The sequence below is a fragment of the Tachyglossus aculeatus genome, chromosome 8 (genome assembly GCF_015852505.1).
Source record: "Tachyglossus aculeatus isolate mTacAcu1 chromosome 8, mTacAcu1.pri, whole genome shotgun sequence".
NCBI lineage: Eukaryota > Metazoa > Chordata > Mammalia > Monotremata > Tachyglossidae > Tachyglossus > Tachyglossus aculeatus.
In genome coordinates this window covers 5,714,004-5,732,474 of record NC_052073.1, presented here as the reverse complement: position 1 = coordinate 5,732,474, position 18,471 = coordinate 5,714,004, and the positions used below count along the sequence as shown (strand labels likewise).

General features: G+C 46.8%; 1 protein-coding gene across 3 annotated transcripts in view; it reads left to right on the top strand.

Annotated features, from left to right (window-relative positions):
• The window catches only part of UNC13C (unc-13 homolog C), a 217,730-nt gene that overhangs the window by 185,458 nt on the left and 13,801 nt on the right, over positions 1-18,471 (top strand). For all 3 annotated transcript variants that reach the window (XM_038750270.1, XM_038750272.1, XM_038750271.1), the window contains 3 exons: positions 5,678-5,801; positions 8,882-8,938; positions 14,202-14,282. In XM_038750270.1, the coding sequence (XP_038606198.1) occupies positions 5,678-5,801; positions 8,882-8,938; positions 14,202-14,282 (262 nt within the window). The remainder of the gene's footprint in view (positions 1-5,677; positions 5,802-8,881; positions 8,939-14,201; positions 14,283-18,471) is intronic.

The window sequence follows — 18,471 nt, the reverse complement described above, 5'->3', positions numbered from 1 at the left end:
GTGGCTCAGTGGAAAGAGCCTGGGCTTTGGAGTCAGAGGTTAGGGGTTCAAATCCTGGCTCTGCCAATTGCCAGCTGTGTGTGACTTTGGGCAAGTCACTTCTCTGCTCTGGGCCTCAGTTACCCCATCTGTAAAATAGGGATGAAGACTGTGAGCCCCCCATGGGACAACCTGATCATCATCATCATCAATCGTATTTATTGAGCGCTTACTATGTGCAGAGCACTGTACTAAGCGCTTGGGAAGTACAAATTGGCAACACATAGAGATAGTCCCTACCCAACAGTGAGCTCACCTCGTAACCTCCCCAGCGCTTACAACTGTGCTTTGCACACAGTAAGCGCTTAATAAATGTTATTATTATTATTATTATTATTACTATTAATTCAGAGAGCCAGGCCAGATCACACATATGGCGCTGTGTTTGCAATCTCCATTTTGGCATGGCCGACTCCGAACTCGACTGTAGCACTGGGCTCGGTCTCACAGCCTGGGTCTCTCCGTGACGGGGAAGAGTAAACCGTCACGGACGTCATTAAGTGCTGGCGTGCGTTAAGCCAGGAGCCGCGGAGCAGATGGGCACCGTTGGGTACCCCGTCTGTGCCCCTCCTCCCCCACGTTGACCTTTCCCTCCACCACATGAAACAGGCTCTTTTTGAATCTCTGGAAAGGGGAAAGATCCAAATCCATAACTAATGTGCAGAGCAGCTGGGGCCTTGGCTCGTGGACTGCCCACTCCTTGCCAAAGGCTGGCTGGCCCTGGCTGTCTTTGGCAACTGGGTGCCAGCCTGGGAATGATTAGCTGCCCTAGGGATCAAGGAGAATGGGAATCTTATCCAAGCACTTCGTACAGTGCTCTGCACACAGTAAGTGCTCAATAAATACGATTGAATGAATCTTATCCCCTCTGGGCCTGGAGCAGCCCAAGTCCAAGCATCTGCAGACACAACCAATGCTCCCCTCCCCGGCACCCCGGAAACATTCCCCCCTGGGAAAAGAGCTCGATTCAATTCAGTCGTATTTATCGAGCAGTCACTGTGTGCAGAGCACTGTACTAAGCGCTTGGGAGAGTACAATAAAACAATTGTAAAGCCAGTGGTGAACAGTTTTGGTTTGATGAGGAGGTGGATGGGCAACCTCTGGAGACTGTGAGCCCACTGTTGGGTAGGGACTGTCTCTATATGTTGCCAACTTGTACTTCCCAAGCGCGTAGTACAGTGCTCTGCACACAGTAAGTGCTCAATAAATATGATTGATTGATTGATTGGAGGTTCTTGAAGCGTGGGCCTGAGAGTCAGAAGACCTGTGTTCTAATCCTGGTTCTGCCATTTAATTGCTGTGTGACCTTGGGCAAGTCACTTAACTTCCCTGTGCCTCTGTTTCCTCAACTGTAAAACGGTGATTATGCCTCTATTTCCTCAACTGTAAAATGGTGATTAACTATCTGTTCGACTCCCTACTTAGACTATGAGCCCCATATGGGACAAGGACCGTATCCAGCCTGATTAACTTGTAATAATAATAATAATAATAACGGCATTTATTAAGCACTTACTATGTGCAAAGCACTGTTCTGAGCATTGGGAAGGATACAAGGTGATCAGGTTGTCCCACGTGGGGCTCACAGTCTTCATCCCCATTTTACAGAAGAGGAAATTGAGGCCCAGAGAAGTTAAGTGACTTGCCCGAACTCATACAACTGACAAGTGGCGGAGCCGGAATTTGAACCCATGACCTACTGAGAGCTCGCCTCCCCCAGGAGGCCTTCCCAGACTGAGCCCCCTCCTTCCTCTTCCCCTCCTCCCCCTCTCCAACCCCCCGCCTTACCTCCTTCCCTTCCCCACAGCTCCTGTATAGTGTATATATGTTTGTACGTATTTATTACTCCATTTATTTATTTTACTTGTACATATCTATTCTATTTATTTTATTTTGTTAATATGTTTTGTTTTGTTCTCTGTCTCCCCCTTCTAGACTGTGAGCCCACTGTTGGGTAAGGACCGTCTCTATATGTTGCCAGCTTGTACTTCCCAAGCGCTTAGTACAGTGCTCTGCACACAGTAAGTGCTCAATAAATACGATTGATCTATTGATTGATTGATTGATTGACCTCTGACTCCGAAGCCCGGGCTCTTTCCACTGAGCCACGCTGCTTCTCTACCCCAGCGCTTGTACCCAGTGTTTGACAGATTCTAAGCACTTAAAAATGCCATTAAAAAACACTTTCACATCATGGAGGGCTTTCTAGGGGAAGAATGTCAAGCGTTGATAGGACCAAACAAGAGAAAAAGGGGTTAACTACAGCAAGAGGGAGTTCAGTAAGACACAAGGAAGAACTTTCTTGTTACCATGAAAAAGAGCTTTGAGGGGCCTTCCCAGATTGAGCCCCCTCTTTCCTCTCCCTCTCCTCCCCATCCCGCCCCCGCCTTACCTCCTTCCCCTCCCCACAGCACCTGTATAGATGTATATATGTTTGTACGGATTTATTACTCTATTTATTGATTTATTTTATTTGTACATATTTATTCTATTTATTTTATTTGGTTAATATGTTTTGCTTTGTTCTCTGTCTCCCCCTTCTAGACTGTGAGCCCGCTGTTGGGTAGGGACCGTCGCTATACGTTGCCAACTTGGACTTCCCAAGCTCTTAGTACAGTGCTCTGCACACAGTAAGCGCTCAATAAATACGATTGAAAGAATGAGAAAGGTAGAGGAGTTTCTCGCTTGGCGAGAAGCAGCGTGGCTCAGTGGAAAGAGCCCGGGCTCTGGAGTCAGAGGTCACGTGTTCAAATCCCGGCTCCGCCAATTGTCAGCTGTGTGACTTTGGGCAAGTCACTGAACTTCTCTGTGCCTCAGTTACCGCATCTGTAAAATGGGGATGAAGACTGTGAGCCCCTCCGTGGGACAACCTGACACCTTGTAACCTCCCCAGCGCTTAGAAAAGTGCTTTGCACGTAGTAAGTGCTTAATAAATGCTATTATTATCATTATTATTATTATCTGTAAAAATAGACAAACAGATGCCTATGGTTTATGCGTTCACCTGCGCGGATGCAGGGGCAAGACCTGATGACCTCTCAGAGAGCCCCTTCTCCAAAACTACCTGTGTGGGACTCACCAACTTAGATTTCATTGAACGCTTCCATCCGCCTCCTCTCCGCAGTGAAATTATTTATCTCTATGACACCTCGAAAAGATGTTTAAGTATAAACATGTTGAAGCTGCATGGCTCAGTGGAAAGAGCCCGGGCTTGGGAGACAGAGGTCATGGGTTCGAATCAGGCTCCACCACTTGTCAGCTGTGTGACCTTGGGCAAGCCACTTAACTTCTCTGCACCTCATCTGTAAAATGGGGATTAAGACTGTGAGCCCCACGTGGGACAGCCTGCTCACCTTGTATCCCCCAAGCGCTTAGAACAGTGCTTTGCACATAGTAAGTGCTTAATAAATTCATTCATTCATTCATTCAATCGTATTTATTGAGCGCTTACTGTGTGCAGAGCACTGTACTAAGCGCTTGGGAAGTACAAGTTGGCAACATAACAAATACCATCATTATTATAAAATGGTTCCTAGGAACTGAGGGGAGGGCAAACCGACCTAAGAAATTGCTCTATGATGGATGGAAATGGAAATTATTTGAGGTTTTAGGCAGCACCAGGGAAAAGTGGGCCCTTAATAAATACCAGGTGATATTGATGACGGAAATTTCCTGCCATAGGAACTTGCTGTGAATTTTTCCCTGGCTGATCTCATGCTGTTCAATTGATCGATCAATCATTCAGTGGTCTTGAGCACTTACTGTGTGCAGAGCACTGTACTGAATGCTCGGGAGGGTACAATGCGACAGAATTAGCAGACACGTTGGTGGCATGCTTGTGTGTGTCTGTGTGTGTGTGTCCTTCCTCTCACCTATTCATTCATTCATTCAATCGTATTTATTGAGCGCTTACTGTGTGCAGAGCACTGTACTAAGAGCTTGGGAAGTACAAGTTGGCAACATATAGAGACAGTCCCTACCCAACAGCAGGCTCACAGTCTAGAAGACGGCACTACCATCCTTCCCGTCTCACAAGCCCGCAACCTTGGTGTCATCCTCAACTCTGCTCTCTCATTCACCCCTCACATCCAAGCCGTCACCAAAACCTGCCGGTCTCAGCTCCGCAACATTGCCAAGATCCGCCCTTTCCTCTCCATCCAAACCGCTACCCTGCTAATTCAAGCTCTCATCCTATCCTGTCTGGACTACTGCACTAGCCTTCTCTCTGATCTCCCATCCTCGTGTCTCTCTCCACTTCAATCCATACTTCATGCTGCTGCCCGGATTATCTTTGTCCAGAAACGCTCTGGACATATTACTCCCCTCCTCAAAAACCTCCAATGGCTACCGATCAATCTGCGCATCAGGCGGAAACTCCTCACCCTGGGCTTCAAGGCTCTCCATCCATCCCCTCGCCCCCTCCTACCTCCCCTCCCTTCTCTCCTTCTCCAGCCCAGCCCGCACCCTCCGCTCCTCCACCACTAATCTCCTCACCGTACCTCGCTCTCGCCTGTCCCGCCATCGACCCCCGGCCCACGTCATCCCCCGGGCCTGGAATGCCCTCCCTCTGCCCATCCGCCAAGCTAGCTCTCTTCCTCCCTTCAAGGCCCTGCTGAGAGCTCACCTCCTCCAGGAGGCCTTCCCAGACTGAGCCCCTTCTTTCCTCTCCCCCTCGTCCCCCTCTCCATCCCCCCGTCTTACCTCCTTCCCTTCCCCACAGCACCTGTATATATGTATATATGGTTGTACATATTTATTACTCTATTTATTTATTTATTTATTTATTTTACTTGTACATTTCTATCCTACTTATTTTATTTTGTTGGTATGTTTGGTTCTGTTCTCTGTCTCCCACTTTTAGACTGTGAGCCCACTGTTGGGTAGGGACTGTCTCTATGTGATGCCAATTTGTACTTCCCAAGCGCTTAGTACAGTGCTCTGCACATAGTAAGCGCTCAATAAATACGATTGATTGATTGATTGATTAGAAGGGGGAGACAGACAACAAAACAGAACATATTAACAAAATAAAATAAATAGAATAAATATGTACAAGTAAAAGAGTAATAAATATGTGCAAATATATATATTTTATATATATATACAGGTGCAGTGGGGAGGGGAAGGAGGGGGAGCGACATCCTCCTACCGATTTACAGGTGCCTTGAAACCCCAACACTCTAAGGAGTAGTTTCCCTTTGAGTGAAATCTTCATTTGATGTATGTTTTAACGCTTCAATTTTTGAAGTCCAGCAACCATGGAAACAACTTCTGGGGGGGAAAAGTACTTTTCCAGTGCATTTGTTGTCTGTTAAATTCAAGAGATTAAACGGTACGAGGTTTGGACAGATGATGAGGTGGAATGATTTTCCAGGTTGTCTAACTGTAGCTTGATCCTTGGGACAGGGCTGTGAGGTTTTTCTGGTCCGATCATCATCATCAATGGGATTTATTGAGCACCTACTATGTGCAGAGCACTGTACTAAGCACTTGGGAAAAGGCAATACAACAGAATTGAAATTACATGCCCCTTGGGGGTAGGGAACGGGGAGGGGGATCGCCTAATCTCTGCTCACCTGGGGGCTCTGAGCCCCCCAAGGGGAGAACTTCTGTCAGAATGGATGTTGTCTCATTCCAGGTTGAGTCTCTCTGCGAAGATCTGTGAGAAAACCGTCCTCAAGCGGATTTTGAAAGGGCTGTGGAAACTGGTGCTGAACAGAATCGAAAAGCAGATCATCCTACCTCCTCTGACAGATCAGACGGTGAGGCGGCTGGAAGCGGCTCCCACATTTCAATGTGCCTGGGGTCTCCAGGAGCTTCTCTGACCCCACCTTGTTTCCCAGAATGTTCCCTGATAGAAGGGGAGCATTTCCCAGCGGAGCCGGCGCAATGTGCGGCCCCTCTCTGTTGTCAGAGGACCGCTATCTGCACAGGAGAATCCTGCTGAAAATTGCTACACGTATTTCTAATAATAATAATTGTGGTATTTGTTAAGCGCTTATTATGTGCCAAGGGCTGGGGATGGATACAGGCAAATTGGGTTGGACACAGTCTCCGTCCCACGTGGGACTCACAGTCTTAATCACCATTTTACAGATGAGGTCACTGAAGCCCAGAGAAGCGAAGTGACTTTCCCAAGGTGTCACAGCAGACGCGCGGCAGAGCAGGGATTAGAACTCAGATCCTTTCGTTCCCAGGCCCGTGCCCTATCCACTAGGCAACGTTGCTTCTCACAGTCCACATCTGCTTTTCACAGCTTCTTTTTCAGTCTGCTTCTTTCCGTGTCTCTCCCTCTGCCTCTCCCAACTCAGCAGATTCCTTAAAGCCCGTGAATGAAAACATCCAGAATGCAATCCCTGTTTGGGCGAGTATTTCTCCACCAGTCAATCAGTGATATGTATTGAGCATTTACTGTGTGCAGAGCACTATACTAAGTGCTTGGGAGCATACAATACAACAGAATCGGTCAATCAATCAATCAATGGTATTTATTGAGCGCTTACTATGTGCAGATAGCGGTACTAAGCGCTTGGGAGAGTACGATACAACAAAATTAGCAGACAAGTCCCCGGATCTTAACGAGCTTACGGTCTAAGAGACAAGCTTACGGTTTAGAGTCTAGAGTTGGTAGACGTGTTCCTGCCCACGCTGAGCTTACGGTATAGGGGGACTCAATTTGGTGTTTACAGGGCAGGGTACCAGGGTTTGAACAGAGCCCAGTGTCTGGCCTAAATGAGAAGCAGCGTGGCTCAATGGAAAGAGCCCGGGCTTTGGAGTCAGAGGTCATGGGTTCAAATCTCGGCTCCACCAACTGTCAGCTGTGTGACTTGGGGCAAGTCACTTAACTTCTCTGAGCCTCAGTTACCTCATCTGTAAAATGAGGATGAAGACTGATCACCTTGTTACTTCCCCAGTGCTTAGACCAGTGCTTTGCACATAGTAAGCACTTAATAAATGCCATCATTATTATTATTATTACCCCAGTGCTTTGAACAATGTTCGACACATAGAAAGTGCTTAACAAATGCCAAAAAAATAGGCTCTGCTGAAGATTCAGCTCCTCTTCTGCAGCTGCGGAAAACAAGAAAGGAGCACCGTGTACTCTGCAGGGTTTGAATTTCCTGTCGTCTTCTCAACTACCTCTGGGAATAGGGGAATACATGACTACCCAAATTCCCACCTAACCATAAGGAACTCAGCCGTATGCCTTCCAGACAACTGAGATCTTTCCAAATTGGTCCCAGCCAACCCCTGAATCCAGGAGTCTGTTTCCACAGGCAGTCAGGAAGTCTGGATTATCAATCATTTATATTTATTGAGCGCTTTCTGTGTGCAGAGCACTGTACTAAGCATTTGAGTGGCTATTTCTCCATCACAATTATTACCACCATTAAGGACCCTGAATGCCCCAGAGGAAGAAAGCGGCAGGCAATGGGGCAATTTGTCATCAGGGCTGACTCGCCCCTGCCCTTTAGGGTCTCCTGATAGAGTGGACACATACATATATATATATATGTATGTACATATGTATATATGTATGTATGTATGTATGTATATATATGTGTGTGTATATATATATGTATGTACATATGTATATATGTATGTATATATATGTATGCACATACATACTATACTAGGAACTTGGGAGAGTACAGTATAACAGAGTTGGTAGGCACGTTCTCTGCCACAATAAGCTTACAGTCTAGAGGGGAAAACAGACGTTACCGTACATAAATAAATAAATTTTGGAATTGTATCTAAGTGTTGTGGGGCTCAGGGAGGGGTGAATAAAGTGTGCAAATCAAGTGCAAGGGTGACGCAGAAGGATTGGGAGAAGAAGAAAGTGGGGGCTTAGTCAGGAAAGGCCTCTTGCAGGAGATCATCATCATCATCATCAATCGTATTTATTGAGCGCTTACTGTGTGCAGAGCACTGTACTAAGTGCTTGGGAAGTACAAATTGGCAACATATAGAGACAGTCCCTACCCAACAGTGGGCTCACAGTCTAAAAGGGGGAGACAGAGAACAAAACCAAACATACTAACAAAATAAAATAAATAGAATAGATATGTACAAATAAAATAAATAAATAAATAAATAGAGTAATAACTATGTACAAACATATATACATATGGCCTTCAGTAAAGCTTAGAAGGTGGGGAGAGGGATCGTCTGTCGGATATGATGGGATATGATGGGGGAGGGTATTCTGGGACAGAGGCAGGACTTGAGCGAGAGTTCGGTGGTGAGATATATCAATCAATCAATCAATTGTATTTATTGAGCACTTACTGTGTGCAAAGCACTGTACTAAGCGCTTGGGAAGTACAAGTTGGCAACATATAGAGACAGTCCCTACCCAACGGTGGGCTCACAGTCTAAAAGAAGAGTCTAAAAGAAATGATCATCATATATGAGACGATCATGCTGGTGGCTTGTTAGAAGGAAAGTTGAGGACATAGAGGGAATGGTTAGGAGTGTTGTATGGTCGATCCGTAGCTGTGAGGAGGGGGCCTCTCCAGGAGAGAAGCCATTATTCCATTCCTCCAAGCTCCTTTTGGTGATTCTGTCAGAGACGCAATTCCAGGCTGGTGGGGGGCAGAAATGGCATTGCTTGGGACCCTCGGGTGTCTAAGCATAAAGTATCCCTCTCTCCTTAACGATTCCAAGAATCCCACTTAAAGATTTGGAGTTTAAATTCTTGAAATTCCCACCTTTGTTCGGGATGGCAAAATGAGACAGGAGAAATGTAGTCCCAAACATAGCGAAAATAGAGAAGATTCTCCCCTGATCAGCAGTGGCTGGCATTCTAGTGTTTAACATTTCTCCCTTATGGTTCTAGGGGCCTCAGATGATTTTCAGCGCGGCTAAAGATCTCGGACAATTATCCAAACTGAAGGTAAGCAAAATCATTCCTGCCCCTCCTTGGGGCGGTCGGAGGGAGAGGTGTCACGTGAACTCATGTGAAGCAGCATGCCTTAGTGACAAGCGCACGGGCTTGAGAGTCAGAGGACATGGGTTCTAATTCCGCCTCTGCCACTAGTCTGCTGTGTGACCTTGGGCAAACCACTTAACTTCTCTGTGCCTCAGTTCCCCCATCTTTAAAATGGGGATTAAGATTGTATGCCCCACATGGGACCACCTGATTACCTGTATCTACCCAGTGCTTAGAACAGTGCTTGGCAAGTAGTAAGTGCTTAACAAATACAATAATAATAATAATAATAATAACTCAGTGTTGCTGCCCTCTTGACTTAGAGAAGCAGTAGGTAACTATTACCATTCAGCTTCCTTCCTTCCATTCTCTGAAATAGCAGTTTGCATATTCTTCCCTTGCTTGTGCCCAAAAATATAGCAGGGATTCACTTATTACTTCTGGACCCCTTCAGATGGACTAATTGTAATCCTAAATCTGGGGTATAAATGCTCCTTTTTTCAATTTGGGGGTTTGGGGGGATTTTTTTCAGGCGGGGGGGAAGGAGGTTGGTATTAGTTAAGTGCCAGACTCTGTACTAAGCGCTGGGCTGCATTCCGGGCTTGGGAGTCAGAGGTCATGGGTTCTAATGCCGGCTCCGTCACTTATCGGCTGTGTGACTTTGGGCAAGTCACTTAACTTCCCTGTGCCTTAGTTTTCACATCCTTAAAATGGGGTTTAAGATTGTGAGCCCCACGTGAGGCAACTTGATCACCTTGTATCCTCCAGCACTTAGAACAGTGCTTTGCACATTGTAAGCGCTTAACAAATACCATCATCATCATCAGTGTGGCTTAATGGATAGAGCATGAGCCTGGGAGTTAGAAGGACCTGAGTTCTATTCCTGGCTCCACCACATGTCTGCTGTGTGACCTTGGGCAAAGCATTTCACTTTCTGGTCCTCAGTTACCCATCTGAAAAATGGGGATTAAGAGTGTGAGCCACAAGCGGGAACAGGGACTGTGTCCAACTTGATTTAGTTGTATCTACCCCAGTTTTTGGAATAGTGCTTGGCACATAGTAAGCGCTTCACAAGTACCATAATTATTTATTGTTATTTAACCCTCTTCTGGTCCCTTGCCCAAAGTCAAACAGCTGACAATTGGCAGAGCCGGAATTTGAACCCATGACCTCTGACTCCAAAGCCCGTGGTCTTTCCTACTGAGCCACGCTGCTTCTCTTAGTGGATAGAGCCTGGACCTGAGAGACAGAAAGACCTTGTTTCTCATCTCAGCTCCACCCACCGCTTATTCATTCCTTCATTCAATCGTATTTATTGAGCACTTACTGTGTGCAGAGCACTGTACTAAGTGCTCCAGCACTCCTCCCCCTCTCCATCCCCCCCGCCTCACCTCCTTCCCTTCCCCACAGCACCTGTATATATGTATATATGTTTGTTCGTATTTATTACTCTATTTATTTTACTTGTACATATCTATTCTATTTATTTTATTTTGTTAGTATTTTTGGTTTTGTTCTCTGTCTCCCCCTTTTAGACTGTGAGCCCACCGTTGGGTAGGGACTGTCTCTATATGTTGCCAACTTGACTTCCCAAGCGCTTAGTACAGTGCTCTGCACACAGTAAGCGCTCAATAAATACGATTGATGATGATGATGATGAGTGGCATGCTCCTCTTGGCCTCTCCTAACTTCCTCTTGGGATCGTAAGTTTCCTGAGGGTGGGGACCGGTTCTTTTGCTCAAGGGCAAAGCTAAGTGCTGGAAAGCAGAATTTTCCCGTCCGCAGGGAAGACGTGATCCCATGGAGCCCACATTGTGCTTTCCACTGGATGCGAGAGAGCAGGTGGTATAATGGAGGCCCTGCAGATGGGTGGCTTGGCCGGGTGCAGAGTGGATAGAGCAAGATGGGAGTCAGAAGGTCATGGGTTCTAATCCCTGCTCTGCCACTTGCCTGCAGGGTGAACTTGGGCAAGTCACTTCACTCCTCTGTGCCTCAGTTACCTCATCTGTGAAGTGGAGATTGAAACTGGGAGCCCCACATTGGACAGGGACTGTGTCCAACCCGACTTGCTTGTATCCACCCCAGTGCTTAGTACAGTGCCTGGCACATAGTAAGCGCTTAACAAATACCATTTAAAAAAAGAATAACTGGGTAAGAGAGAGCCCGGTTTATCCCACTCTAAACGGGGGCAGCCTCAGCCATAATTAGAGATCAGCAAAGGAGGAGCATTTAGAGTTATTTTACATTTATCCTTCGCAGGGGTCTCATGGCTGGTAAGTTTTTCTGTCCCTTAAAATGGCATCCCCGGGGAGGAGCAGAGTGCTTAGAGGAGGATGAAGGGAGGGAGTAGATGGGTGGCTACGGGATGGGAAGTGAACAGGACTATTCTAGCCTGGCAAGACAATCTTAGGGGGCTCGGGCTGAGCTAACCAGATGGTTCCCTCCATGAGGAGAGAGTTTTTGGACCCTCACCAATGAGGTAATCCATGCGGCTTCCAAACAAAAGCTCTGACTACCATTTTCAGTTTGTTCGAGGGATAAGAGGGCGGTCACGATGGAAAGCACCTGATTGGAAGGAATGTGTCCTCCCGCTCGGTCCGTACCCCTGCACCCCAAACTCTTTTCTCTCCCATGCTCTTCCCACTCCTGGCCCAAAAGCCCTCTGGATTTTTTGGAAAGTGATGGCTCTAAAGTTGAGGCTGCTAACATCTACCCGTACAGGATTTTCTGATCCAAAGCAGAGATCTCCAGCACTTTCCACTCTTTCTTCCTTTCCCCTCCCTTCTTTCCTCCCTTTCCTCCCTCCAATTCAAAACTTTTTGTGATTAATGCATTATTCCCCTGATATAAACCTGCTCCAGAGTTCCTACTGTCCCCAGAAGCCTGTAATTTTCCCCTACTTCCCTGGAGGGGGTCTCAAAGAGCCCTGTGAAGTCTCTCAGGAAGACAGAGTGCGTAACCCTTCTCTGTGTCTCCGAGCTTGAAGCCACTTCCTGAGAAATTTCTGCTGTGCACAGAATTAATATCGCTGAGATTTGTGGCTTCCCACATTCACAGTCCTAGAGCAAAAATAGGATGTTGAATGAAGGGCCCCAGGGCTGTTCACCCTCTTGCATGAGAGGCGGGGACCTGCTGAAATAAAGCCAGGAATAAGGTTCTTTTTTTCGGGTGATATCCCTACGTGGCTGCATTTTGGCCCTGGAGGTGGTGGGAAGCCACTCTGCAGGGCTGGCGGGAAGGGAATTAGGGATGCTGCGAAGGAGCAAGAGACAGAGGGAGAGTGGAAGAACTGGGAATGGAAAAAGACACTAAAAATAGAGCACAGGAAATCAAACCCATAAAAAGTAGATGGGCAAACATCAAGAGGATGAAATTCTGATTCTGTTGCGGGGAGAGGTGAGGGGTATAGGGGTGGGTGGACATCCACAGGGCTGTTGTTTCCTGCAGTAGCTTCCATGTTTACCGGCTTTTTGGTGGTCTCATGGCATTTCAAGGAACTAGGCTTCCCACAGACCGTGAGACCCACTCCTCATCCCACCCAATCTCAAATGCCACCATCCTCTAGCACGTGTTCGAAGCTTAAAACCACCTGCAGGGTAGAAACCAGAAATAGGCAAGGTAGCCTTCATCATCATCATCAGTCGTATTTATTGAGCGCTTACTGTGTGCAGAGCACTGTACTAAGCACTTGGGAAGTACAAATTGGCAACATATAGAGACAGTCCCTACCCAACAGTGGGCTCACAGTCTAAAAGAATTCAGCTCTTCCCCGGTTTACCAACGGACACCCCGGGCCAAAACTCCCACCCTTCAAGAAGTAAAACAAGAGACTCCAAGCCCTGTGATTGCAATAGTATTTATTAAGCGCCTACAGTGTGCAAAGCACTGAACTAAACCCTGGGGAAAAGACACAGACGACAATCAGATACAGTCCCTGACTCTCCAGGGGCTCCCAGACTAAGAGTTAATTGGGTCCAGGTGACTTAAAATATCTGGCTGCAGATTCTTGCTCACGTGGCTCAGTGGAAAGAGCGTGGGCTTTGGGGTCAGAGGTCACGGGTTCAAATCCCGGCTCCGTCAGCTGGGTGACTTTGGGCAAGTCACTTCACTTCTCTGGCCCTCAGTTCCCTCATCTGTAAAATGGGGATGAAGACTGTGAGCCCCCCGTGGGACAACCTGATCACCTTGTAACCTCCCCAGCGCTTAGAACAGTGCTTTGCATATAGTAAGTGCTTAATAAATGCCATTATTATTATTATTATTTATTTGTACTGATTCATTCATTCATTCATTCAATCGTATTTATTGAGCGCTTACTGTATACTGATGTCTGTCTCCCCCACTCTAGACTGTGAGCTCATTCAATCATATTTATTGAGTGCTTACTATGTGCAAAGCACTGTACTAAGCTCACTGTGGGCAGGGAATGTTGCTGTTTATTATTGTATTGTACTTTCCCAAGCGCTTAGTACAATGATCTGTAAAAGGTAAGTGCTCAATAAATACGATTGAATGAATGAATGAATGAATTCATTTTAATCGTATTTATTGAGCGCGTACAATAAATAAATGAATAAATGTAGAGTCTGGATACTTTGGGTTGAGATGTTCGACTCCACATGAGGGACTGAGGGGTGGATTAATTTGTCTAACAGTCGCCCATTGTGATTTTAAATGGCATCTATTAATAGTGCAGTACGTGCCAAGCACTGTGCCAAACACTGGGTGTAGATGTGGGCTAATCAGGTCTGACACAGTCCCCATCCCACACGGGGCTCACAGTCTAAGAGGGAGCAATCTTAACCCCATTTTACAGATGAGGACACCGAGGCCTAGGGAGATCACGAGAGAGGAGAGTCCTTTGTCCCTCGATGCCCGCCGAGGGCCAACTTGGGCGGGAAATCGACGGACTCGCGTTTGCTTCATCCGCGCGTTGTTACCCAGCAGCATGGCTCAGTGGAAAGAGCCCGGGCTTTGGAGTCAGAGGTCATGAGTTCAAATCCCGACTCCACCCATTGTCAGCTGTGTGACTTTGGGCAAGTCATTTCACTTCTCTGGGCCTCAGTTCCCTCACCTGCAAAATGGGGATTAAGACTGTGAGCCCCCCGTGGGACAACCTGATCAGCTTGTAACCTCTCCAGCGCTTAGAACAGTGCTTTGTGCATAGTAAGTGCTTAATAAATGCCATTATTATTATTATTTTTATTATTATTACCCTGTCTTCCAGGACCACGTGATTCGAGAGGAAGCGAAAGGCCTGACGCTGAGGCAGTGTGCCGCCTTGGAGGTCGTGCTGGTCACCATCAAGGTACGGCGGGGCTGGGTCTGCGCGTCCTCACCCCCAAAGGGCCTCCCGTGTGCTCCCCTTGCCCACCTGTACTCATTAATTCCATCATATTTGAGGGCTTACAGTGTGCAGAGCACTGGACTAAGCGCTTGGGAAGTACAATTCAGCAATAAAGAGGGACAATCCCTGCCCACAACGGGCTCCCAGCCTAGACGGGGGGAGACAGACAGCAAAACAAGAAAACAGGCATCAATATAAATAAAAAGAATTATATATATATGTGTGTGTGTGTATATATATATATATATATATATATATATATATATACATCATTAATATAAATCATCATCATCATCATCAATCGTATTTATTGAGCACTTACTGTGTGCAGAGCACTGTACTAAGCGCTTGGGAAGTACAAGTTGGCAACACGTAGAGACAGTCCCTACCCAACAGTGGGCTCACAGTCTAAAAGGGGGAGACAGAGAACAAAACCAAACATACTAACAAAATAAAATAAATAGAATAGATATGTACAAGTAAAATGAATAAATAAATAAATAGAGTAATAAATATGTACAAACATATATACATGTATACAGAAAATATACATTAAAATATAAAATATACATTAATATGAATAAATAGAATTATAGATACGTACATATATATACTCACGTGGTGGGGGTGGGGGTGGGGGTTGAACGAAGGGAGTGAGTCGGGGTGATGGGGAGGGGAGGGGGAGTTGAAGATAAAGGGGGGCTCACTTGCGTGTCTCCCCGCTGTGTGTGCATATATGTCTACATGTGTGTGTCCGTTCCCCTCGGGTCAATCATATTTATTGAACACTTCCTATGTGCAGAGCACTGTGGCTAGAGAAGCGGCGTGGCTCAGTGGAAAGAGCCCGGGCTTTGGAGTCAGAGGTCATGGGTTCGAATACCGGCTCCGCCACATGCCTGCTGTGTGACCTTGGGCAAGTCACTTCACTTCTTTGAGCCTCAGTTCCCTCACCTGTAAAATGGGGATGAAGACTGTGAGCCCCGCGTGGGACAACCTGATCACCTTGTATCCCCCCAGCGCTTAGAACAGTGCTTTGCTCATAGTAAGCGCTTAACAAATGCCATCATTATTATTATTATTATTACAATGACCCTGTGGATAGAGCACGGCCCTGAGGGTCAGAAGGTCAGGGGTTCTTATCCCCGCTCTGCCACTTGTCTGCTGCGGGACCTTGGACAAGTCACCTCACCTGTCTGTGCCTCGGTTACCTCATCTGTAAAATGGGGTTTGGGACCAAGCGCTTAGTACAGTGCTCTGCAAACAGTAAGCGCTCAATAAATACGATTGAATGAAGGAAAGAGGGACAGGGACTGCATCCAACCCTGCCCAAGATGACCTTACAGTCTAGAAGGGGAGACAGAGATTAATACAAATAAATAAATGATGGGCATAAGTGCCGTGGGGCTGGGAGGGGAGATCAATCAATCAATCAATCAATCAATCATATTTATTGAGCGCTTACCATGTGCAGAGCACTGTACTAAGCGCTTGGGAAGTACAAGTTGGCAACATACAGAGATGAGATGAATAAAGCAGCATGGCTCAGTGGAAAGAGCCCGGGCTAAGGAGTCAGAGGTCATCGGTTCAAATCCCGGCTCCGCCAATTGTCAGCTGTGTGACTTTGGGCAATCACTTCACTTCTCTGGGCCTCAGTGACCTCATCTGGAAAATGGGGATTAAGGCTGTGAGCCCCTCCTGGGACAACCTGATCACCTCGTAACCTCCACAGCGCTTAGAACAGTGCTTTGCACATAGTAAGCGCTTAATAAATGCCATCATTGTTCTTATTATTATTAATAAAGGGTGCGAGTCAGGGCAACACAGAAGGAAATGAAAGAAAAGGAAAATCGGCCTTAGTCAGTCAATCAATCAATCGTATTTATTGAGCGCTTACTGTGTGCAGAGCACTGTACTAAGCGCTTGGGAAGTACAAGTTGGCAACATCATCATCATCATCATCAGTCGTATTTATTGAGCGCTTACTGTGTGCAGAGCACTGTACTAAGCGCTTGGGAAGTACAAGTTGGCAACATATAGAGACAGTCCCTACCCATCAGTGGGCTCACAGTCTAAAAACCCGGAAGGCCTGTTGGAGATGTGCTTTCACTAAGGCTCTGAAGGGAGGGAGAGTAATCGCCTGTCGGGTATGAAGAGGGAGGGCGTTCTAGGTCAGAGGCAGGACGTGAGCGAGAGGTCGGCGGCGAGATAGACGAGATGGAGGGACAGCGAGGAGGGTAGCAATAAAGGAGCGAAGTGTGCAGTAATAATAATAATAATAATAATAATGATGGCATTTATTAAGCGCTTACTAAGTGCAAAGCACTGCAGTCTGGGTTGTCGACTCCTGCTTCCACCCAGGTGGCTGACCTCCCCCTCCTCCCCCCCTCAGCCCACCGCAAAACAAGCCCTCCAACCCTCACAATCCTCTAGCTCCGAAGACACCGCTCCCTCTTGAGCTGCTTTGCTCACAGGATTGATCCTTCCAAGGCCGGCGCCTACCCGCGAGACACCTGGGCGCAATCCATCTCTGTCTGCGGCCTTGTTCCGGAAGTCCCTTGTCTGCGGTTAATTAGACGTTATCGATCGCTCCGGTTGCTCTGGGAATTCAGGATGCGCAGCCCGACCAGATGGCTGGCTCCGGGCATCTGAACCGCTGCATTCATCCCCTCCCTGCCCCGGGGGGATACGGTTCACCTCCATCCCCGGGCCTCTCACTGTACCTCAATCTCATCTATCTCACCGCCGACCTCTGGCCTCTAAACTAAATGTAGTTCAGGGCACTGTTACTAATAATCCTAGTAGCCCTTCTTTAAAAATATTTTCCGATAACTACATATTACCTATGCATTCTATTATATTTAAAGACATCCTATTTGCCACAACTGAGCCGGCTAGTTGTTTGTGAAGGGGCAAGAATAATAATGATGGCATTTATTAAGCACTTACTGTGTGCAAAGCGTGGTTCTAAGTGCTGGGGAGGTTCCAAGGTGATCAGGTTGTCCCACAGGGAGCTCACAGTCTTAATCCCCATTTTACAGATGAGGGAACAGAGGCCCAGAGAAATGAAGTGACTCGCCCAAAGTCACCCAGCTGACAAGTGGCGGAGCCGGGATTTAAACCCATGACCTCTGACTCCAAAGGCCGGGCTCTTTCCACTGAGCCATGCTGCTTCCCCTAAGAACACATTAGCTTTTGGACTGTGCCTCAGTTCCCTCATCTGTAAAATGGGAATTAAGACTGTGAGCCCCCCGTGGGACAACCTGATCACCTTGTAGCCTCCCCAGAGCTTAGAACAGTGCTTTGTACATAGTAAGTGGTGGAGAAAGAGGCAAGCTACCTTTCATACATCCTCTGGCTCCTCTCTACATCATTCACCCCCTCTGCCTTTTCTTTTCTTCATTCCTTGTAACAATAATAATAATAATTGTAGTGTTTAAGTGCTAACTCTGTGTCAGGCACTGTAATTCACCTGTCTACTTCTTTCGTTTTGTTGTCTGTCTCCCCCTTCTAGGCTGTGAGCCCATTGTTGGGTAGGGACCGTCTCTGTATATTGCCGACTTGTACTTCTCAAGTGCTTAGTACAGTGCTCTGCACTCAGTAAGCGCTCAATAAATATGATTGAATGAATGAATGAATAGTAAGCGCTTAATAAATGCCATTATTATTATGATTATGTGTACAGATAGGTGTGTCTGGGCCTTCCGGGTTTTTAGACTGTGAGCCCACTGATGGGTAGGGACTGTCTCTATATGTTGCCAATTTGTACTTCCCAAGCGCTTAGTACAGTGCTCTGTACACAGTAAGCGCTCAATAAATACGATTGATTGATTGATCCCCTCCCAGCCCACAGCACGTATGTCCCTATCGGTCATTTATTAATTTCTATTAATGTCTGTCTCCCCCTCTTTGACTGTAAAATCACGGTGAGCAGGGAATGTGTCCGTTTATTGTTGCGTTGTGCTCCTCCGAACGCTTAGTACAGCACTCTGCACCCAGTAAGCATTCAATAAATACAATTGAAAGAATGTATTGAGACAGGATGGGGCTGGCTGGGAACAACCCAGGCCATCCGTATCTCACCCGTGTTGCATAAGGGAGAGAGGAAATCCATCATTCATTCATTCGTTCATTCAATCGTATTTATTGAGCG